Source organism: Lithobates pipiens, unplaced genomic scaffold (assembly GCF_037356315.1).
Source record: "Lithobates pipiens isolate NorthernLeopardFrog02 unplaced genomic scaffold, aLitPip1_a1.2 Scaffold_1, whole genome shotgun sequence".
Taxonomy (NCBI): Eukaryota; Metazoa; Chordata; class Amphibia; order Anura; family Ranidae; genus Lithobates; species Lithobates pipiens.
This window is the reverse complement of record NW_027507685.1, coordinates 106,854,602-106,879,389: the sequence shown is the minus strand read 5'-3', so window position 1 is coordinate 106,879,389 and position 24,788 is coordinate 106,854,602. Positions and strand designations below refer to the sequence as shown.

At 44.7% G+C, this 24,788-nt stretch overlaps 1 protein-coding gene across 1 annotated transcript in view; it reads right to left on the bottom strand.

Annotated features, from left to right (window-relative positions):
• Window positions 1-247: 247 nt before the first annotated feature.
• The window catches only part of LOC143961272 (endoplasmic reticulum membrane adapter protein XK-like), a 46,414-nt gene continuing 21,873 nt past the window's right edge, over window positions 248-24,788 (bottom strand). Inside the window, exon 3 of the mRNA XM_077470552.1 lies at window positions 248-6,765. Coding sequence (XP_077326678.1) covers window positions 6,041-6,765 — 725 coding nt within the window. The 3' untranslated portion in view covers window positions 248-6,040. The remainder of the gene's footprint in view (window positions 6,766-24,788) is intronic.

Sequence of the window (24,788 nt, the reverse complement as noted above, 5' to 3'; positions counted from 1 at the left end):
AGCCACAAAGATCGAGAACATAACAGAGGTCCAGTGAGGCAAGTCTCCCCAATGGAGCCACAAAGAGCGCAAACATAACAGAGGTCCTAAACCTTTCCTTCACCAAAAAAAAAAAATTGGCCAGTGTTGGTTTCTAGAGTTTATGAACGTGAAGGACACCATGTAGCCCCCCAGAAATAACAAGTTCCAGTTCCATCCTTTGCCCCAAAACGTCCAGGGGGAAAAAGAAAGCCAGTGGCACTCTGAATGAAATTCAACTGGTAAACTTTATTGATTCGGAAAAATTACAAAATATCCTTGCCTGGGAACCCCCTCCTTGTACAGGTTTCATCCACAAGACTGGGATTGATCATAGAGGAGTCCATTTTTCATTTGTCTGGACCAAAAAAAAGGGGTTTAACCAGTTTGACGCTAAAGCAAAAAAATTTTCAATTATTGCACACATGTAAAAATCTTGGCAATAAAACTACTTAAACTCCCCGGAACATTATATATTTTCTGAAAGCAGAGACCTTGTAGAATAAAAAGATAAAATTTGCACAACTGTTTATTAAACACAAATTTTCAAGAAAAAAATATAATAAAATGAATTTTAGTGCAAACACACACAATATAATACTCATTTTTGTGGTAACAGAAAAGATGAGGTTGCGTCAAGTAAATAGATAACAAAAACATGCCCAATCTTAAAATTGCGTGCGCCCCTGATATCACAAAAATGACAGTACCCAAAAATCTCCATAGCCCACGCTTTAAAAGTCTTTACAGCTCATCAGAGTTAACCAGGGGCCCCTGTGCTAGAATTATGGCTTTCACTCTGACATTTGTGGCGATTTGTTACATGTGTGGTGCGACTATGGTTTACAATTGTGTGCGCACCCTGGGCTGCATTTGCACATGTGTGCGGGGCAACAGGGGTTACAGCAATTATTTTTTGATAAATTTTATTATAATTTTAGTTCTTTAAACTTTTTTATTTTATTTATTTTTACTTGATTGCTATTGCAAGGGGTTAATAAAACCCCATGTGATAGCATTGGGCAGGTGACAGTTGATTGTCCTTCAGACTTTAGGAGGGACTGACTGTGGCCATTGGTAGTAGAAAAGTTCCCATCAGTGGGGAAAAAAAACATGCCCCATCCTTGGTGTAAGAGGAATTGTGCCCCTTCATTGATGTCTTTGGGAGTAATTGTGCCCCATTGTTAGGTGTCCTTGGGAGAAAGTGTGCCCCATCATTGGTGTCTTTGGGCCCCATTGCTGGTATCAGTGGGAAGAATAGTGCCCCATCATTGGGTGGAATTGTGTCCTACCATTAGTGTCATTGGGTACCATTGCTGGTATTAGTGGGAGGAATAGTGCCTTGTCATTGGGTGGAATTGTGTGCCACCATTGGTGTCACCGAGTCCCAGGGGATGAAATATTGCCTCAAGGGCCTCATAACTTGGGGCCGCAGTTTGGAGACCACTGGTCTAGTAGACCCCAATGTCTCCCCTGCCCTTCCAACCAAGCACAGATCTTCTTGGTTAGATGTGTCCCTTGGCTGTACCAGTCAGGAGGAAATGGTGGATCTAAAAACCAGAAGTGAGAAAATTGTCGTTGCTTCTGGTTTCTTTGTTTACATGTGAGATTGAAGCATGGACGTGCCTCACCTTCACACCACTTGCCATCCTAAAGCTGGCGGTTGTGGTCCTGGCCTTCCGGTAAGAGCAAGGGAACCCAGGAACCACACAGGGAGGTTGAGGGCACCACCAGTGGGGAGGTGGAGGCCAGCGGGGGGGGGGGGGGGGTGTACTGTGCCTCCCAGTCTGTAAAAGTGATCGACCACATCACTTTCAAGCCTGGAGCCGGCAATTGCAGTAGCAGCCATCAGCTTGTGATTAACAGTTCACAATTTGGACGTACACGTTGCGTCCAAAGAGCTGAGTTGGTTAAGCAGTGCCAAGTGCTGTCAGCTTTCTTTTCCTGGGTTCTAAGGTCATTTTGTTACAATTCTCTGATTGTACATTTTATCATCATCTCTCATACCAAGGAAATTACACAATTCAATAATAACATTACATTTGTTTTCCTTCCCCATCAGATGATGTTCATAAGGCTCAAATGACAAAGAGGAACAAATGACAGTTAAACAGAGAACACGGGGTGGCAAATACTGAGGTCACAGCATTGTATTTCAGATCATTTTCAACCAAAACAATTATTTTTAACAAAGCTGAAATCTTACGTTCTCCTAATTTCGCAAGTGTGTCAGGCTCCAGCTAAAAATGAAGGCATATTGCCAATTTAAGTAAAATTTTCACAACAGCATTCCAACAGCATATTGTTTATTACAATTGCAACACACTTTATTTTTAAATATAAAAAAAAAAACATATTTAAAGCTGAACTCCAGACACATGAACAAAAAAAAATACCCAAATTAACGCAGTAATTATTAAAAAATGCTTAAAAAAGGATAATTCCACGTTTCACAAAAAATAAAAGCAACCATATTGCAAAAATGTGCATTTTTTTTTGCATTAGAACCTGAAAAGTATTGCATCAGCATTCAGTGGATGATGGGTGCGATACTCTGGTTCCTGCAGACGCTTCCCCCAGGGCCTTGTCTGGGACCTTCAGCTACGGAGCTGGAAGTAGTATCAGTGGAATAAAAGTACTATGATGTCACTCACTGTGCTCCATTGACAGCGATAAGTCCTGGTGGCAGATGGGACTGGTAGTGTTTCCATTCACAACTTCCTGTGAATGAATGATGCAGCTGTGTGGGCAGAGCCACATAGATTTCAAATTTGACACGATGCTGCGGGAATATGAAGCCCCCCTATCCTTTTAAAGGAAGGGGCAGTTTGGGGTATGGGGGCTGTGCATGCTGACCTTTGTTTGTGTTACACCCTAAGGCAGCCATTCTTTTTACCCCAATGGAAACCTTGTAATAGATTTCCAGTCTCAGTGAACCCCTACGTTTAGTCCATTAAATAGAACCCCCTAAAATTAGTCCATTGGTGGTGATTGGGAAAACACCCCTTACATCGGTGATGGTCATTGGAAAAATGTCCACTACATTGGTGATGGTCAGTAGAAAAATGCCCCATTCATTGATGATGTTCATTGGAAAAATGCCCCTTACATTGGTGATGGTCATTGGGAAAATACTCCTTACATTGATGATGGCCATTGGGAAAACGCCCCATTAATTGGTGATGGTCATTGGGAAAATGCCCCTTACATTGGTGATGCTCAATGGAAAAATGCCCCTTACATTGGTGATGCTCATTGGGAAAACACCCCTTACATTGGTGATGGCGATTGGGAAAATGCCCCATTTAGTGATGGTCATTGGAAAAATGTCCACTAAATTGGTGTTGGCCAGTGAGAAAATGCCTCATTCATGGGCGATGGTCATTGGCAAAACGCTCCCTACATTGGTGAAGGCCATTGGGAAAATGCCCCATTCATTGGTGATAGCCATTGGAAAAATGCCCCTTGCATTGGTGATGGTCATTGGGAAAATACTTCTTAAATTGATGGTAGCCCTTGGGAAAATGCCCTATTGATTGGTAATGGTCATTGGGAAAATGCCCCTTACATTGATGATGGTCATTGGGAAAGTGTCCCTTACATTGGAGATGGTCTTTGGGAAAATGCCCCTTACATCGGTGGTGGTCAGTGGGAATAATGCCCCTCTTACAGTGGAGGTCAGACTGCCACCCTTAGAGTAATGCTATTACCTTACCGGCTCTGCCAAGTGCTGATGGAACTAGAACTATGCAGGAACTAGTGGCAGCATGGATGCGAGCACCACTGGCAGGCACCATGACATGGGAGGTCAGTTAGCCACAGCTCAAGGAACCCCTAGCCACATCTGAGGAACCATAGGGTTCCACAAATCCTGGTTAAGAATGGCTGCCCTAATGTATTGTTCACCCCATGAAGGTGCACGTTTCTCCGCACTGCCTTTAGTACAGCCCATTAATTTCAACGCCCTATCTATGCATAACAAAAAAAAGTTGCCTGCACCATTTTACAAATTGAGCCAACACATAATATTGCGCCAGCGTACATTTTGGCGCCTGTGAACGCATGTGCGTTGGCAGGATGCCTGGCATTAAGAATTAATGAAATCCAAGGGGGTGGCGTGTTTTTTATGCAATGCAGGAGAACACGTGTTTTATGCACTAGTGCGAAGCATACATATGGGTGTAACATGAAACACGGGCAAAAAAGTTATCTTTAAATAAAAATTTTAAATGCAACAACTACTTGCAATCCCTGTACAGCAGGACTGGGAAAGGGAGGGTTAAGACTAGCAGCCAATCAAGGGTGCTGCATACAAATGTGCCAACAAGGAACATGCCGATAGGAGGGGAGGGCAGAGTGCTCAGAGAGCTGACCTCTACAGTCTGCTGCTGCTCCTTCACTGTATACTCAGCAGGCTGGGGGTAGAGAAATGGCACCACAGGATTTTGTCTTCAGCAGAGACCCCCAAGCTACGGGCCACGGACTGGTACTGGTCCATGGCCTGTTAGGAAACGGGCTGCACAGCAGGGGGCTTGATCTGTTCACATTTTTTTTGTACAAACTTTATTTGAGGTGTACAAAATGTACATTTAATTTCTGGCGATGCACTGCCCTGCTGTATATTGCCACGTCATTCGGCGCGGTGCACTGCGATAAAATGCAGCATGCACCATTTGCTGCATTGCAGTGTAAATGGAACACAAACAATTGTGTGAATTGGCCCTTACAGCCGCTCACTCTACCACCTGAGTTCCGCCTCCTGTCAGATCAATGGCGGTATTAGATCCTCATAGGAGCGCACACCTTACTGTAAACTGCGCATGCAAGGGATCTAGGTTGCATGCTCCTTATGAGAATCTAATGCCCAATGATCTGAGGTAGAGTTGTGGCGATGATACTAGTGCTGGAAATGGCTACAAATGCAGATCTTTAGCACAGAGACGTCTACGAAAACCCTATGGAGGCGAAACGGTGATGCTAGTGCTGGGGAGCGGCTACAAATGCAGATCTTTAGCACAGTGGCTTCTATGAAATCCCTATGGAGCCAAAGCAGTGATGCTAGTGCTGGGGAGTGCCTACAAATGCAGATCTTTAGAACAGAGGCTTCTATGAAAACCTTATGGAGCCAAAGCGGTGATGCTAGTGCTGGGGAGCGCCAACAAATGCAGATCTTTAGCACAGACACTTCTATGAAAACCCTACGGAGCCAAAGCAGTGATGCTAGTGCTGGGAAACAGCTACAAATGCAGATCTTTAGCACAGAGACTTCTATGAAAACCCTATAGAGCCGAAGCGGTGATGCTAGTGCTGGGGAGCGCCTACAAATGCAGATCTTTAGCACAGAGACGTCTATGAAAACCCTATGGAGGCAAAGCAGTGATGCTAGTGCTGGGGAGTGGCTATAAATGCAGATCTTTAGCACAGAAGCTTCTATGAAAACTATACAGAGCCAAAGCGGTGATGCTAGTGCTGGGGAGCAGCTGCAAAAGCAAATCTTTAGCACAGAGACGTCTATAAAAACCCCATTAGTGAGTGGCAAGTGACTGCATCTGGTGGCAGGCCACATCAACTCCCCTAACCCATCCATGGTCCATGGAAAAATTGTCTTCCACAAAACCGGTCCTTGGGACCAGTTGGGGGCCGCTGGTCTACAGTCTACAACAGGGAAAAGTGTGTGCTTTGCATCAGGGCTGTGTAAATATTATAACTGGTGGGACAGAAATACACATATTTCTGGTAAATCAACCCCTTTATTTATACGTCTTCTACGTATCTTGCTCGTCTGCCTGGAGTTCAGCTTTATAAGCACATAAAAACTGTGAACAACTTTGAGGTCTTTGCTTGTAACAGTAGCACAATTGACAGCTGAATGTGCTATTTGCACAGCTGCTCTGCAGTGATAAGACTTGGCATAGGCACTTCTCTTGTTCCTGAGTGAATCATATATCACATTACAGTGTGTGAAAAGACACAACTTTGCTACAGTTATTTCCTGCTCAAGCTGAACCAAACCGAACCTTTATCATACAATGCTCTCTCTTCCCACCATGTGCCTCTGCAAAGGCTTTGTTCTTTTGCAACAAGCACAAGAGAACAAGTCCGACACGTTATGGCTGAACAGCGAACGGCACGGGTGAAAGTACTGGTAGAAAAAGAGCATGAAAAAAATTGCAGCGGCATACCCCACCAACAGCTGCACGACGAGGAGCGGGGAACAAAAATACTCAAAGCCGTCTTCCTTGTAAAAATACCAAAGTAAAATCAGAGCTGCGTTCTCTAGTAATCTGAAAGCGTAGTGGAGGCAGAGTCTTCCCCAATTCTGGGATTGATCAATGAGGTCTCTTTCGGCTAAGTTGAGTTGAACGGCCGACCAACAAAACATATTGATGGAGGAGTACAATAATGTCACTGTACCCAAGACGATCATGGTACCTATCCGGCTGAAGTTTTTCTCCACATTCTCTGGGATGCTGTACCCGCTTCTCCAAAAGTTGACCCATGGCAATAGGAAGAGGGCCACCAGATTCAACACGACCACTATGGCCACCCAAGCTTTCAGAGCTGCGCAAAAGAGCACCAAGACTGTAACACGGGTGGCGATTTCCAATGCCCTCCACAGAATGACGCAGACGAAGGCTGGCACGCTCAACTGCACCTTGTAGTCATCGTATTTGATCTGAATGGCCAAGATGTTAAGAACCAAAGCACCATAGGTAGTGGAAGCTAGAGACATCGCCATGAGGACAGCTGCAAAGACAAAAGAATACAGTATTTAACAACACATAACAAATGTTATGATGTTAAAATGTGATATTACAATACATCATATGGTCAACAATATGTTGATGCCTCATAAATTGCCTCTACTTTATAACCAAAACCATGAGGACCTTCAAATTAGCCTTTTTCAGCCAGGGTTCCTACAGACGTTGCTGGGGATTCCCTTGAGCAATGAGCAACATCTGCCTCTGTAATAAGTTTCCAATGACACCAATAATTCTTTTTTTAGCTCTCTGTAAGGGGGGTAATCTTTCCAATGACCATGTAAGAAGCATTTAGAGCTTCTAAATCAGACCTTTTCAACTAGAATTCCTAAAGACATTACTAGGGGTTTCTGGAGCAATGAGCAACTTCAGCCTCTCAGATTTGTTCCCACTGACACCAATGATTTGTTTTTTTATCTGTAAGGGGGGTCTTTCCAATGACCTTGTAAGAAGCATTTGGACCTTGTAAATCAGCCCTTTTCAACCAGGGTTCCTCTATACATTGCTAGGGGTTCCTTGATAAATGAGCAACCTCTGTCTCTCAGATAAGTTTCCACTGACACCAATGAACTTTTTCGCTAATTGGAAAGGGGGGGGGGGGAATTCTTCCCAATGACCACCCAATGTAAGGAGCATTCATCTCAGTGACCACCAATGTAGATGACATTCTTCCCACTGACCACCAACGTATCTAAAGAAAAAATAGCTAAGAGGTAGGGATGAGCCGAACACCCCCCGGTTCGGTTCGCACCAGAACTTTTGAACGGACTGAAAAGTCGTAAGAACTTTAGAACCCCATTGAAGTCTATGGGACTCGAACATTCCAAATAAAAAGTGCTAATTTTAATGGCTAATATGCAAGATATTGTCCTAAAAAGGGGTTGGGGACCTGGCTCCTGCCCCAGGGGACATGGGTCAATGCCAATTTTTTTTTTTTAAACTGACGTTTTTTCGGGGGCACCGATTTAATGATGATTAAAGTGAAATATTACTTTAACCCTTTCATGACTAAGCCTATTTTTGGCATATGGTGCTTATAAGTTAAAATCCATATTTTTTTCTAGAAAATTACTTGGAACCCCCAAACATTGTATATATTTTTTTAGTAGAGACTCTAGAGAATAAAATGGCGATTGTTGCAATATTTTATGTCACATGGTATTTGCACAGCGGTGTTTTAAACGCAACTTTTTGGGAAAAGGGACACTTTCATGAATTAAAAGAAAATGAAACAGTAAAATTAACAAATTTCTTTGCATAATGTGAAAGATAATGTTATGCCGAGTAAATAGATACCAAACATGTCACACTTTATAATTGCACGCACTCGTGGATTGACGACAAAGTACAGTACCTAAAAATCTCAATAGGCGATGCTTTAAATTTGTTTTACGGTTACCAGGTTAGCGTTGCAGAGGAGGTCTAGTGCTAGAATTATTGCTTTCGCTCTGACGATCGCGGCGATAACTCACATGTGTGATTTGCACACCATTTACATATGCAGGCACGACTTCCGTATGCGTTTTCTTTGCTTCGCGAGCTCGCGGGGACGGCCGGCACTTTAACCAGTTGCCGACCGCCGCACGACGATGTACGTCGATAGCATGGCACGGGCAGGCATATTGGCGTACATGTACGTCCCTTGCCTCCCGCGGGTCGGGGGCCCGATCGGGCCCCCGCCCGGTGCCTGCGGCGGTCGGTATTCGTGCGGGAGCGATCCCGGACGAGGGGACGGCCATTCGTTCATGGCCACCCCCTCGCGATCGCTCCCGACGAATAGGAATCCCCCGTGACATCACTTCCTCTCCTGTAATGTAAACACAGGAGAGGAAGTGATGTATTCTCTCCTCCGTGTCGGTATTTTTCGTTCCGACACGGAGGAGAGCGGATCGGTGAGTTGCACCAACACTCTACACACACAGTAGAACATGCCAGGCACACTCACACCCCCCCTTTACCCCCCGATCACCCCCCCAATTACCCCTGCCCCCCAGTCACAGTGACACCAATGTCATTTTTTTTTTTTTTTTTGCATTGGTGTCATTTGTGACTGTAATAACTGTTAGGGCAGTTAGAGTTAGCCCCCTTTAGTTCTAATGTACCCCCCTAACCCCCCCAATAAAGGTTTAACCCCGTGATCACCCCCCGTCGCCAGTGTCACTAAGGCTGGGTTCACATTGCAGCGGTTTATGAGAACGAATGTGATTCGCACCGCACTGCAGTGCAAATCACATCCGATCTCTGTGCAATTCGAGTTCAGCCATTCGCCGCACCCGCCGCACCCGCCACACCCGCCGCACCCACCGCAAATTCGCACGGGACCCTTTTTTTGGCCCGCAGCAGAATCGGATCGCATGGGTGTTCACACCATGCGATCCGAGTTTGCAGATCGCACTGCGATATGCGAACTGATCTGGGGGTGTCAGTAACATTTCACTGACACTCCCAGCAGTTCGCATAGGGCAGTGTGAACTGCCGCCGGGAGGCATGCGATGCGGGAACCCGCCGCGGATTTGCGGCGTTTCCGCATCGCTCCAGTGTGAACCCAGCCTAATAAGCGATCATTTTTCTGATCGCCGTATTAGTGTCACAGGTGACGCTAGTTAGGCAGGTAGGTATTTAGGTTCGCCGCAGCTTTTTATAGCGCCAGGGACCCCCATATACTACCGCATAAAGCCCCCTGATTGCCCCCTAGTTAACCCTTTCACCAGTGATCACCATATAACTGTTACAGGTGACGCTGGTTGGTTAGTTATTTTTTATAGTTTCAGGGCACCCGCCATTTATTACCTAATAAAGGTTTAACCCCCTGATCACCCGGCGGGTGTCATTTGTGACTAATAACTGTTAGGGCAGTTAGGGTTAGCCCCCTTTAGTTCTAAGGTACCCCCCTAACCCCCCCAATAAAGGTTTAACCCCGTGATCACCCCCCGTCGCCAGTGTCACTAAGGCTGGGTTCACATTGCAGCGGTTTATGAGAACGGATGTGATTCGCACCGCACTGCAGTGCAAATCACATCCGATCTCTGTGCGATTCGAGTTCAGCCATTCGCCGCACCCGCCGCACCCGTCACACCCGCCGCACCCGCCGCAAATTCGCACGGGACCCTTTTTTTGGCCCGCAGCAGAATCGGATCGCATGGGTGTTCACACCATGCGATCCGAGTTTGCAGATCGCACTGCGATATGCGAACTGATCTGGGGGTGTCAGTAACATTTCACTGACACTCCCAGCAGTTCGCATAGGGCAGTGTGAACTGCCGCCGGGAGGCATGCGATGCGGGAACCCGCCGCGCATTCGTGTCGTTCCCGCATCGCTCCAGTGTGAACCCAGCCTAATAAGCGATCGTTTTTCTGATCGCTGTATTAGTGTCACAGGTGACGCTAGTTAGGCAGGTAGGTATTTAGGTTCGCCGCAGCTTTTTATAGCGCCAGGGACCCCCATATACTACCGCATAAAGCCCCCTGATTGCCCCCTAGTTAACCCTTTCACCAGTGATCACCATATAACTGTTACAGGTGACGCTGGTTGGTTAGTTATTTTTTTATAGTTTCAGGGCACCCGCCATTTATTACCTAGTCTCACTAGTGTACCCCTAAATTTAGGGGTGTCTACTTTCCAAAATGGGGTCATTTGGGGGGGGTTTGTGCCATCTTGGCATTTTATGGCCTTCAAAACTGTAACGCCCTTAGAAAGCCTGAAGGCGGTGCTTGGTTTTCGGGGCCCCGTACGCGGCTAGGCTCCCAAAAAGTCCCACATATGTGGTATCCCCGTACTCAGGAGAAGCAGCAGAATTTATTTTGGGGTGTCATTTCACATATGCCCATGGCATGCGTGAGCAATATATAATTTAGTGACAACTTTGTGAAAAAAAAAAAAAAAAAAAAAAGTTTGTAATTTTCCCGCAACTTGTGGCAAAATATAAAATATTCCATGGACTCAACATGCCTCTCAGCAAATAGCTTGGGGTGTCTACTTTCTAAAATGGGGTCATTTGTGGGGGTTTTGTGCCATCTTGGCATTTTATGGCCTTCAAAACTGTAATAGGTAGTGAGAAGTGAACTCAAAAATTTACGCCCTTAGAAAGCCTGAAGGCGGTGCTTGGTTTTCGGGGCCCCGTACGCGGCTAGGCTCCCAAAAAGTCCCACATATGTGGTATCCCCGTACTCAGGAGAAGCAGCAGAATTTATTTTGGGGTGTCATTTCACATATGCCCATGGCATGTGTGAGCAATATATCATTTAGTGACAACTTTGTGAAAAAAAAAAAAAAAAAAAAAAAGTTTGTAATTTTCCCGCAACTTGTGGCAAAATATAAAATATTCCATGAACTCAACATGCCTCTCAGCAAATAGCTTGGGGTGTCTACTTTCTAAAATGGGGTCATTTGTGGGGGTTTTGTGCCATCTTGGCATTTTATGGCCTTCAAAACTGTAATAGGTAGTGAGAAGTGAACTCAAAAATGTACGCCCTTAGAAAGCCTGAAGGCGGTGCTTGGTTTTCGGGGCCCCGTACGCGGCTAGGCTCCCAAAAAGTCCCACATATGTGGTATCCCCGTACTCAGGAGAAGCAGCAGAATTTATTTTGGGGTGTTATTTCACATACGCCCATAGCATGTGTGAGCAATATATCATTTAGTGACAACTTTGTGTAAAAAAAAAAAAAAATTTTTTTTTTTGTCATTATTCAATCGCTTGAGGCAAAAAAATAAAATATTCAATGGGCTCAACATGCCTCTTATCAATTTCCTTAGGGGGGTCTACTTTCCAAAATGGGGTCATTTGGGGGGGTTTTGTACTGCCCTGCCATTTTAGCACCTCAAGAAATGAGATAGGCAGTCGTAAACTAAAAGCTGCGTAAATTGCAGAAAACGTACCTTAGTTTGTAGATGTGACAACTTTTGCGCAAACCAATAAATATACAATTATTGACTTTTTTTTTACCAAAGACATGTGGCTGAATACATTTTGGCCTAAATGTATGACTAAAATTGAGTTTATTGGATTTTTCTAATAACAAAAAGTAGAAAATATCATTTTTTTTCAAAATTTGCGGTCTTTTTACGTTTATATCGCAAAAAATAAAAATCGCAGAGGCAATCAAATACCATCAAAAGAAAGCTCTATTTGTGGGAAGAAAAGGACGCAAATTTTGTTTGGGTACAACATTGCATGACCGCGCAATTACCAGTTAAAGCAGCGCAGTGCCAAAGTGTAAAAAGACCTCTGGTCATTTACCAGCAAAATGGTCCGGTCTGAAAGTGGTTAAAAATGTTTTTTTATTTATTTATTTCAAAATGAATAAATTGTTTAAAAAAAAAAATTTGATCACTTTTATTGCTGTCACAAGGAATGTAAACATCCCTCGTGACAGTAATAGGTGGTGACAGGTACTCTTTATGGAGGGATTGGGGGTCTAAAAGACTCCCCACCCCTCCTTTACACTTCAATGTATTCAGATTGCCGAAAACGGCGATTCTGAATACCGTATATTTTTTTTAAACCGGCACCATTGGCAGCCGAGTAAAGGGGAAGTGACGTCATGACGTCGCTTCCGTGTTTACTATTAGGATACTGGAATGAAGCCGATTACGGCTTCATTCCAGTTCCTCCCCAGCAGCCGGAGGCATCGCATCGTGCATCGGTGCTCCCGATCGAGCAGGAGCACCGGTAACAGTGGCGGGAGGCAGCGGAAGGGGGGACGTCCCCTCCCGCTCCTCCGGCATAACAGCCGAGCGGCTTTATGGCTTATGGCTGGATAGCCAATCGTCTGCTGGAAAAAACGGTACCAGGATGATGCCCGCACCTGCAGGCATCATCCCGGTATACCCCCCCGGAAGCCGAGTACGCACATCTGCATACGCTCGGCGGGAAGGGGTTAAATATCGTGCCTGTGGGGGGGGGGGGGTCCATAGTATGCCTGTGAAGTGGCACGTGTTTCCCGTGTTTAGAACAGTCCCTGCACAAATTGACATTTAACGGAAAAAAAGTCATTTAACCACTTACAGACCGGACCATTTTGCTGGTCAAAGACCAGACCACTTTTTGCGATTCAGCACTGCGTCGCTTTAACTGACAATTGCGCGGTCGTGCGACGTGGCTCCCAAACAAAATTGACGTCCTTTTTTTCCCACAAATAGAGCTTTCTTTTGGTGGCATTTGATCACCTCTGCGGTTTTTATTTTTTGCGCTATAAACAAAAATAGAGCGACAATTTTGAAAAAAAAAAAAAACGCATTATTTTTTACTTTATGTTATAATAAATATCCCCCAAAAATATATCTAAAATTTTTTTTTTCCCTCAGTTTAGGCCGATACGTATTCTTCTACATATTTTTGGTAAAAAAAAATCAATAAAAAAAAAATAAAAAAAAATCACAATAAGCGATTATTGATTGGTTTGCGCAAAAGTTATAGCGTTTACAAAATAAGGGATAGTTTTATGGCATTTTTATTAATATTTTTTTTTTTTACTAGTAATGGCGGCGATCATCGATTTTTATTGTGACTGCGACATTATGGCGGACACAGCGGACATTTTTGACACCATTGTCATTTATACCGCAATCACTGCTATATAAATGCAGTGATTCCTGTGTAAATGACACTGGCAGTGAAGGGGTTAACCAGTGGGTGGCAGTGTAGGGGTTAAGTGTTCCTAGGGGTATGTTACTAACTGTTGGGGGCTGGGCTTTAATTTAGTGAACACTGATCTCTGCTCCATGTGATTGGAGCAGAGATCAGCGTCACTAGTTGCTAGGCAGAATGGAGAAATGCTGTTTACAACGGCATTTCTTCATTCAACCGCTCGGTGAGACGATCGCGGGTGTGCCCGCGGCGATCGAGTCCATGGGTCCCGTGACCAGACTCACAGGGGTCCCGACCAGTGCGGGAGCGCGCCGCTGCCGGCGTGCTCCTGATGGCAGGGCGGCAAATTTAAAGGGACGTACAGGTACGCCCATTTGCCTGCCCGTGCCATTCTGCCGACGTACATCGGCGCGCGCTGGTCGGCAACTGGTTAAAACTGCTTGCGATTTTAATGTAATATCTGGTTCCGGCAATATGGATGAAAATCATTGAGAAAAATGGCATGGGTAGCCCCCCCCTGCCCATTACCAGCCCCTTTGGGTCTTGTACGGATATTAAGGGGAATCCCGTACCCATATTAAAAAAAGGAAATGCGTGTGGCCCCCAGGCCCTATATACTCAGAACAGCAGTATACAGGCGGTGCAAACAAGACAGGGACTGTGTAGGTTTGTTGTGTTAAGTAGAATCTGTTTATAATTTTGAACTGGTACATTTTTAAAGTGTAGCTCAATAAAGAATAGATACAGGTGTATACTGTGCTGTGTTGGAGGCCAATTCTAGCTCTCCTCGCTGCCGGTGCTGTGATTGGCCAAGCATGTGGGGTCACAGTGGATGCTTGGCCAATCATGAGCCAGCAATGGGCTGTGAGTGCCACACGAATTTGGCGCGAATGGCCCACAGAGTTCTGGCTTCGCCGAATGGGCAAACAGCCGGTGTTCGAGTCGAACGTGCGTTCAACTCGAACACCAAGCTCAGCCCTACTAAGAGGGTACCACATCCATATATAGACTGTTTAAAAGTTATAGGACATTTTGAGCGGACATCACCGGTACCAGAAAAGGAACACTAAATAATTTTACGAAATTCAGTTTATTACAAATATATTCCAAAAATAGATTCTAAAAATGAGTACAAGATAAAAACAAGAAAATTGGAGCTCTCATTGATATAACCACATAATGTATATAACATATTAAATCCCTATTACTGCTTGGTCAAAGAGGTCGACCTTATTTCCCCGACTGTAAGCAGAGGGATTCTGTGTAGAAGAGAAAGGAGGGAAATGTTCCAAAAACGGAACTCAAGTTTCTCCACATTCAACTCTTCAAATCATGTGTTTATTGAGATGCTGGTTGAGAAGACCTGGCTCACTCCCAAAGTTGTTCCAGGTCAGGGCTCTGTGCGCGACACTTGAGTTCCTCCACACCAGACTCATCAAGCCACATCTTTATGAAGCTGCCTTTGTGCAGAGGAGCACAATCATGCTGGAAAGGGTCTTCTCCAAACTTGTACCAAAATACTGGGAGAGCACAATTGCCCCTAGGCTGTGGTCCAACCGCCTCAACTACGCTGTGGTCCAATCGATTCCCCTAGGCTGTGGTCCAACCGATTCCCCTAGGCTGTGGTCCAACCGATTCCCCTAGGCTGTGGTCCAACCGATTCCCCTAGGCTGTGGTCCAACCGATTCCCCTAGGCTGTGGTCCAACCGATTCCCCTAGGCCAGTGATGGCAAACCTTGGCACCTCAGATGTTTTGGAACTACATTTCCCATGATGCTCAGCTACATTGCAGAGTGCAGGAGCATCATGGGAAATGTAGTTCCAAAACATCTGGGGTGCCAAGGTTCGCCATCACTGCCCTAGGCTGTGGTCCAACCGTCTCCCCTAGGCTGTGGTCCAACCGATTCCCCTAGGCTGTGGTCCAACCGTCTTCCCCCAGGCTGTGCTCCAACCGCCTCTCCCCCCAGGCTGTGATCCAACCGCCTCCCCCCCCCAGGCTGTGATCCAACCGCCTCCCCCAGGCTGTGGTCAAACCGCCTCCCCCAGGCTGTGGTCAAACCGCCTCCCCCAGGCTGTGGTCAAACCGCCTCCCCCAGGCTGTGGTCAAACCGCCTCCCCCAGGCTGTGGTCAAACCGCCTCCCCCAGGCTGTGGTCAAACCACCTCCCCCAGGCTGTGGTCAAACCACCTCCCCTTGCTATGATCCAACCACCTCACCTATGCCATGATCAAACCAACACCAGATACTTTTTGATTCTGTTACAAGTGTTGTGGAAAATTTGATTGTATAACATTTTATTCTAGGATGTGTGTTTTATAGTTTGCCATCTGTCTCCCTGTGTCCGGTTTGATCGAGGAGCGCTCTATCAGAGCGCACTTGGGTCAAATCGAGACCAGTGGTAAAAAGTCAGTATGAAATCCTTCTCATCGGATTTGAGACGTGATCTCTGTCTGTTGATGTTTGTAGGTACCAAGCGCAATGCGCTGGGCTTCTTGCCTTCAAATGAATATGGGCATTAGAGAAGCGAAGTCTACATAACGAGATAGACATATTATTTTATCTCTGTGTGGCTACGTTATCCTTTTTGGATACATATCTGCTTTAATGAGAGGACATTGGTATCTGCCTTGTTAATATACTTGTACCGTATGTTAACAACACCAGTAGCAATGTCCCCGCAGATTGTCTCAAGCTTTTAAGAATCATAATGAGCTCACCCCATACTGTTTACTTTGAAAGCACTATGGTCTGTGCTCCATTCTGACTAAAAGGGGGCGTGTGCATTTCCTCTTGTGAATGCCCTCCCCTTTAATGTATGTCATTTCCTGTGATGTCATTTTCTGTACTAAGGGAGTGCCTGCCTATTGGGGGCAGGACTTCCTGTTTGTCATTCTTTGGGAGATAATAAAAGGCGATGTTGAGCCCCCGGGGGGGGGGGGGGGGGGGGCAGAAGCATGGAACTGAGAACGTAGAAGGATGGTTGAGTCTGTTCATTGGGATGAATGTGTTGGAAGGTAACCTAAAGCATTATATCATTAAGACGGAAATGGGTGCTTATTGGAAGCACAGCGGTAGATGGGGTTGTGTGCATAGCATATAGCCAAATTTCTACGACACAAGTTATAAAATGTATACAACATATACAGATACTTAGGAAGAAGTCATATTATAGACACAGGGCTGCCTTGGCATGTCACATGACAGGTAGTGCATTACAACATCTCATGAGGAATTTAAGGCAACAGATCAGCCTTCGTTAACATTACCTTATATTGCCTATATGTTACATTTTTGAGTTTAGTGTTAAATAACTTTCCAGGAGAAAATGCTGATTCAGCCTCCTTCCAGTGCAAACTGCATTACCAAACCTTTGCTAAAGATAACAATCAAAAGCAAATCTCAGTGGCTGCTCAGCTAAAAAATGGACAAAATGCTGTAATTCTGCAAAAAAATAAAAGGAAAAAAAGCCACACAGTTATTTGGGTAGAATGCAAGGAATTCTCATGGAGGCCCTGGGATGTGAGATCAGGAAAAATAAGCTGCGGAGCTACTGAGGATGGAGCGATTAGCTGGAAATTGAAGGTTACAAGTTAAATCCATGCACTGATGCCCCTCCCACCCCATCCCACATCTATCCACAGCGCTGGATCCGAAGCGGGAAAGTTGCTGGGGAAGCATCAACATTTTGCTATAGGGCCCCATGAACGGCCGGTATTCGTCTTTTCATTTTTTTCTGTAAAAGTAAATTAGGACTAACTGCTTCCCACCCGGGACATTGTAAAATCATTTGGATGGGAACCCTATTGTTCTGGGAACACATCATATGATGTCCTCACGAGAACGGACCGCGTGATCTATCCGGTGGACACAGCGAATGACTGATCACTGCACCGGTCCGCTGCCAGTACCATGTGATCACTGTGACCAAGCACAGCAAATCACATGACGGCTGTAAACAATGGGTGGCTTCCTTTCATGTCATTCATTGAGTACAATTGTGTTGCTAGCTCAGATTGATCACAGTGTTCACATGGTACCAGACAGGGCCAATCACTGCCCATCTGTATCATGTGATTAAGCTGCGTCCAATCACAGCAAATCACATGACAGTTGTAAACAATGGAAGGCTTCCTTTCATGCCATTGTGTTGCTAGCTGTGATTGGTCACAGTGATCAAATGGTACAGACAGGGCCAATCATAGCCCATCTGTACCATGTGATTAGCTGTGGCCAATCACAGAAAATCCCATGACAGTTGTAAACAATGAATGGCTTATTTTCATGCTATTCATTGTGTACAATTGTGTTGCTGGCTCTGATTGGTCACAGTGATCACATGGTACAGACAGGGCCAATCATAGCCCATTTGTATCATGCGATTAAGCTGTGGCAAATCACATGACAGTTGTAAACAATGGATGGCTTCCTTTCATGCCATTGCGTACAATTGTGTTGCTATCTCGGATTGGTCACAGTGATCACATGGTACAGACAGGGCCAATCATAGCCCGTCCATACCATGTGATTAGCTATGGCCAATCACAGCAAATCCAATGACAGCTGTAAACAACAAATGGCTTCCTTTCATGCTATTCATTGTGTACAATTGTGTTGCTGGCTCTGATTGGTCACAGTGATCACATGGGCTGTGATTGGCCCTGACTGTACCATGTGATCACTGTGACCAATCACAGCCAGCAACACAATTGTACAAAAAACTAAAAGCCATGCCTCTTACTAAATACCTTGGACTGTCTCCTTTCCAAAAAAAAAAGGGGTCATGGGGGGGGGGGGGGCTATTTTTACTGTCCTGGCATTTTCGGACCTCAAGAAATGAGATCGGCCATCAGGATTAATCCATTTGTGGACTCTTTTCTAAAGACTAAATAATAATATACACGATTTGCTTTTATTTCATCAAAGAAATAGAGCAGGATACATTTTGGCCTAAATTTACGAAGAAAGATTATTTATTTGCAGAATTTTATAACAGAAACAACATTTTTATTTTTTTTAAAGCAAAAAATAGAAAGCCCGGCGGTGATAAAATACCACCAAAAGAAAGAAAAAAAAAATGTAATTTGGGCACATTTACACGACCACGTAATTATCAAAGTGTGACAGTGCTGAAAGCTGAAAACTGGCGCCTGGGCAGGAAGGGGATAAAAGTGCCCGGTATTGAAGGGGTTAAAATATGAACTCTAGAAGCCTTTTTTTTTTTGCAATATGTCAATTTTATTTCTCCGGAAAAGTGCTGATATAATCTTTACCGATTATGAAACCAAAAAGGAGAGGACAGCGATTACAGAGAGCTGTGCAAACCACCATTTCCTCTTCCCTAGCGATCATACAAAACATTCTGTACATGAGTATCACACGTGTCCTCACCCGCTCCTGACCCCCTATGCCAACTGTTTTATTGTAGCTACAGCCTATGCCGGCGACACAGAATTCCAGACCCGCAGGCAACGCTGGAATACACACAGGCAGGGCTGGTTATATCCCGGGTAACACTGTTTTCTAGACATGTAATGAGTGAAATATGAACAAAGCATATCCCTCTATAGCATGTACTCATGTCAGTAGAGAGCACCAAGGCTGCATTCACACCTGAACGGAGCATTTTTCAGCGTTTTTTCCGGAGTTTTTTTTACAACATTTTTGAGCTTTGGGGTTTTCTTTATAGAGAAAAACCATCATCTGTTACATCATTTATTGCTAGGTTTTATAGTTTCTCCCATCAGCTTTTATTTCTTTTTTTTTAATTATTATTCTTCATGTATAATAATTTTTTTTTTTTTTAGGGTGAGGGGTTAGCGTCAAGGTTAGGATTTTTATTATTTATTTGTTTTTGTTAGGGTGTTCATACTACTATAACTAGCTTTTCCCATAAGCTTTTATTTCTTTTTTAAATTATTATTATTCATGTATTATTTTGTTAGGGTAAGGTGTTGCGTTAAGGTTAGGATTAGGGGTTATAGTAGTATGAACACAATAACAAAAACAAACAAACAAAAAAAAAATAATAATAAAAACCCTAACCCCCTAATCCTAACCTTAACTCTAACCCCTCACCCTAACAAAAAAAAAAAAAAAATAATAATACATGAATAATATTTTTTTTGTTAGAGTGAGGGGTTAGAGTTAAGGTTAGGATTAGGGGGTTAGGGTTTTTATTATTATTTGTTTGTTTGTTTTTGTTATTGTGTTCATACTACTACTACTACTACTACTAGATTTTCCCATCAGCTTTTTTTTTTTTTTTTTTTTATTATTCATGGATTATTTTGTTAGGGTAAGGGGTTGCATTAAGGTTAGGATTAGGGGTTAGGGTTTTTATTATTATTTATTTGTTTTTGTTAGGGTGTTCATACTACTATAAACTAGTTTTTCCCATCAGCTTTTGTTTTTTTTTATTATTATTAAATAATACATGAATAATAATAAAAATAAATAAATAAAAGCTGATGGGAAAAGCTAGTTATAGTAGTATGAACACCCTAACAAAAACAAATAATAATAAAAACTCTAACCCCCTAATCCTAACCTTAACTCTAACCCCTCACCCTAACAAAAAAATAATTAAATAATATACGAATAATAATAAAAAAAAAAGAAATAAAAGCTGATGGGAAAAGCTAGTTATAGCAGTATAAACACAATAACAAAAACAAATAATAAAAACCCTAACCCCCCTAATCCTAACCTTAACTCTAACCCCGCACCCTAACAAAAAAATGAAATAATACATGAATAATATTTTTTTTTGTTAGAGTGAGGGGTTAGAGTTAAGGTTAGGATTAGGGGGTTAGGGCCGGTTCACACTGCGACGCGACACGGCTCGCCTCGCCTCGCTCCCGCAAGTCGCCCCCATTCAGTACTATGGAACCGTTCTGAGAGGAGCGACTCGAGTCGCTCCGACTCAGAAAAAAGGTTCCTGTACTACTTCGGGGCGACTTCGGGGGCGACTTGCATTGACTTCTATGCAGAAGTCCTCTGCAAGTCGCCGCTGAGCTCCCCGCAAGTCGCGGCGAGGTAAGTCGGAGACGCCTCGCCGCGGCTCGCTGTGTGAACCGGCCCTTAGGGTTTTTATTATTCTTTGTTTGTTTTTGTTATTGTGTTCATAATACTACTACTAGCTTTTCCCATCAGCTTGTTTTTGTGTTTTTTGTTTTTTTATTATTTATCATTATTCATTTATTATTATATATTTTTTTAGGGTAAGGTGTTACAAGTTAAGGTTAGGATTAGAGGTTATGTTTTTTTTATTATTGGGGAGGGGTACCTAGTTTTGAAAGATACCCGCTCCAACTTCCACGTAGTTCCAGAACATCTGGGGGGTGCCAAGGTTCACCCTCACTGGTCTAGGCGATCCAAGCGGAAGTTCTCCCCCTCCCTACCTGCAATCTTCTGGAACACATCACAGGTCCCAGAAGATTGCCCGGCCATTCAGGAGGCACAGCCCATTTCGCAAGCTGTCAGAGCTGGGTGCCCACAGTTGTAATGCCGGTGCAGATGGAGAGGAGACAAAGAGAACCAAGGGTTCAGGAGGCCACATCGCTGGATCCTGGGACAGGACACTTTTAGTAGCTGCTGACTTTTATTAAATACAAAAACTAGTCTTTCTGTAGGGTAAGAAAAAATAATATTGTAGCAAAACACCCCAATTTGAGCTCAAAATTTGCACTCATTAAAAATACAACATACTTTAAGTCCAGTCCAACATTCTACGCGTAACCAGCAAACCTTCTACGCGTAACCAACCTTCTACGCATAACCCGCCAACCAACCTTCTACACATAACCCGCCAACTAACCTTCTACACATAACCCGCCAACTAACCTTCTACACATAACCCGCCAACTAACCTTCTACACATAACCCGCCAACTAACCTTCTACACATAACCAACCCTCTACACATAATCCCCCAACCAACCTTCTACACAATTCCCCAACCAACCTTCTACACATAATCCCCCAACCAACCTTCTACACATAATCCCCCAACCAACCTTCTACACATAATCTACCATCCTGCCAAAAACCAAACCCAGTTGGCCAAAATAGAATATCTATACATCGCTGCGCTAAAAAACTAACGCTGCTGCCTCTCAGCTAGCGTTCCTCCAGACATTTCTAGAGTTGTGGCTAGTTGACCAATTTCATAGTGCCTGCATAGCTCCAGGTAAAATGCCAGAGCCAGCTGGCAACCACTGTAGAAGATCATCTTTCCCACTGATCACCAATGTAAGGGACATTCTTCCCACTGACCACCAATGAAAGGGACATTCTTCCCACAAGGGATGAGCCGAACACCCCCCGGTTCGCATCAGAACGTTCGAACGGACCACAAATTTGTACGAACTTTAGAACCCCATTAAAGTCTATGGGACTCGAACGTTCGAAATAAAAAGTGCTAATTTTAATGGCTAATATGCAAGATACTGTCTAAAAAGGGTTTGGGGACCTGGCTCCTGCCCCAGGCGACATGGGTCAATGCCTAAAATGTTTTTAAAAATGACCTTTTTGGCGGGAGCACTGATTTTAATGACGATTAAAGTGAAAAAAAATAAAAAGTAAATATTCCTTTAAATATCGTGCCTGGGGGGTGTCTATAGTATGCCTGTGAAGTGTCACGTGTTTCCTGTGTTTAGAACAGTCCCTGCACAAAATGACATTTAACAGAAAAAAAGTAATTTAAAACTGCTTGCATTTTTAATGTAATATGTAGAACAGCAGTATACAGGCAGTGCAAACAAGACAGGGACTGTGTAGGTTTGTTGTCTTAAAGAGGAAGTAAACCCTGATGGGTTTACTTCCTCTTTCATTCCCTGCAAAGGCAAAGCATAATGGACTACTATGCATCGCATAGTAGCCCATTATGTGTCACTTACCTGACACAGGAGCCAGCGAAGTCGCCGCTGTCCCCTGTAGTCCGCTGCATCCATCTTGCTGGTGGCGTCTCGCAGCTCCACTGCTGTCATTCGGCGAAGCCGCGATGACGTCACTCCCGCGCATGCGCACGGGAGTCGACACGCGCGGCAGCTCCATTTTTGGAAATGCCGCGCTCAGTGCGCCTGCGCGCCGCTGTCTACGGCGCATGCGCCGTAGACAGTGGTGCCCATTTTCTTGGAAATATCTCCTAAACCATATAGGTTTAGGAGATATTGCTTGGACCTACAGGTAAGCCTTAATCTAGGCTTACCTGTAGGTCAAAGTGGTTTGTAAGGGTTTACAACCACTTTAAGTAGAATCTGTTTGTAATTTTGAACTGGTACATTTTTAAAGTGTAGCTCCAGTCAAAAAATCTATTTTTAAGATTTTTGGAAAACATAGGGAAGGGTTATCACCCCTGTATAATTTGTTTTGCCGTCCGTCTTTTTTCATCTCACTTCCTGTTGTCTCCTTCCATTTGCAAGTAGGAGACGTTTGTAAGTTGGATGTTTGAAAGTAGGGGCCTGCCCTATATGCTCTGCAGAAATGGCGGAACAAGGTGTTGGTGTTGCCACAACATTGTAAGCCCTCAAAGTGACTCTGGGTGGGCGCTGGAGCACCCTGCTGTGAACGATTATATCAAGAATTGTAATTACATGCCATTGTTGAACAGTGGTAGAAAAATTGGGCCTTTGGTGGTTGTGGTGCTGGTGCCACAACACTATAAGTCCTCACAGTTACTCTCGGTGGGCACAGGACTGGGCCCTGCTGTGAAATATTATAACAAGAATTGTAATACATGCCCCTGTTAAACAGGGACTGAAAAATTGGGCCTTAGGCACTGGTGCCACGACACTGCAACCTCTCCCATATACTCTAGTTGTAGTGCAGGAATGAGCCCTGCTGCAAAGCATTGCATCAAAAATTCTAATTGAACGCCCCTGTTAAACAGGGGCTGAAAAATTGGGCTGGTGGCACTGATGCTGGTGCCACGACACTGCAATCTCTCCCATATACTCTAGTTGTGGTGCAGGAATGAGCCCTGCTGCAAAGCATTGCATCAAAAAATGTAATTAAACGCCCCTGTTAAACAGGGGCTGAAAAATTGGGCTGGTGGCATCACCCAGAACCAAAAATGTTCTTCCAACATATCAGAGGAGGAGGAAGAGGATAGACAATCAACATAACAGGACAGTCACTCAGCATCAGCATAGGCAGTCTTGAAGGAATGTGATATTTAAAAAAAAAAAAAAAAAAATGATTTGGTTACATCAGCTTCAGGTGCTTGGTAGCTGTGGGTGATTCAAGACTGATTCATCTTTATGAAGATCAGTCGATCAACCGAGTCGGTGGACAGGTGCACCCTGTGATCGGTAACAGCCACCAGCAGCACTGAAGGTGCGTTCCGAAAGAACACTGGATGTAGGACAGGCCAGTAGCTCAATTGCATACTGTGCAAGCTCTGGCCAGTGATCCATCCTCAAGACCCAGTAAGCCAGAGGATTTTCGGTGGGAAAGGTGTCCAAGTCTGACCTTGCCCCTAGGTATTCCTGCACCATGTAAATCAGACGCTGGCAATGGTTGCAGTTCTTGGGCAGGTTCAACTCCTTTTGGAGCTCAGCCTGCCGAGCACAGGCATTAAATGATCGGCGGAAATGCACACAGACTTTCCTGCACTGCTTCAGGACATCCTGTAAGCCCGGGTACCTGCCCAAGAACTGCTGCACCACCAGGTTAAGGACGTGAGCCACACAGGGCACATGGGTCAGTTGTCCCTGTCGGAGGTCGGAGAGGAGGTTGGTGCCATTGTCACAAACCACTATTCCTTGCTTAACCTGGAGTGGCGTCAACCACCTCTCAGCCTGCCCCTGCAGAGCTGACAAAATATTTGCCCCAGTGTGAGCCTACGGAGCACCGCTGGTTCTGAGGACAGAGCACTGGAAGAGGCCATGGAGGAAGAAGAAGAGGAGGGGGTGGAGGAGAGAGTTGTGTCACAACCAATAGTAGCATTTTGGAGGCGTGGTGGTGGAACAACCTCCAACACTACTGCACCTTGTCCTGCATCCTTCCCAGCTGCCAGAAGAGTGACCCAATGGGCCGTGAAAGACAGGTAACGTCCCTGTCCATGCCTGCTGGATCATGAGTCAGCGGTAATATGCACCTTACCGCTGACCGCCCTGTCCAGCGAGGCAAGGACATTGCCTTCCGCGTGCTGGAAGAGAGCCGGAATCGCCTTCCGTGAGAAAAAGTGGCGTTTGGGGACCTGCCACTGAGGAACCGCACATTGTACAAACTCACAGAAGGGGGCGGAGTCTACCAACTGAAAAGGCAGCAGTTGAAGTGCTAGCAATTTAGCCAAGCTAGCATTCAACTGCTGGGCATGTGGATGGCTGGGAGTGAACTTCTTTCGACGGTCCAGCAGCTGGGGCAGGGTAATTTGCCTATGATTGGACGTGGGTGTACTGCTAGCAGAGTGCCCGGAA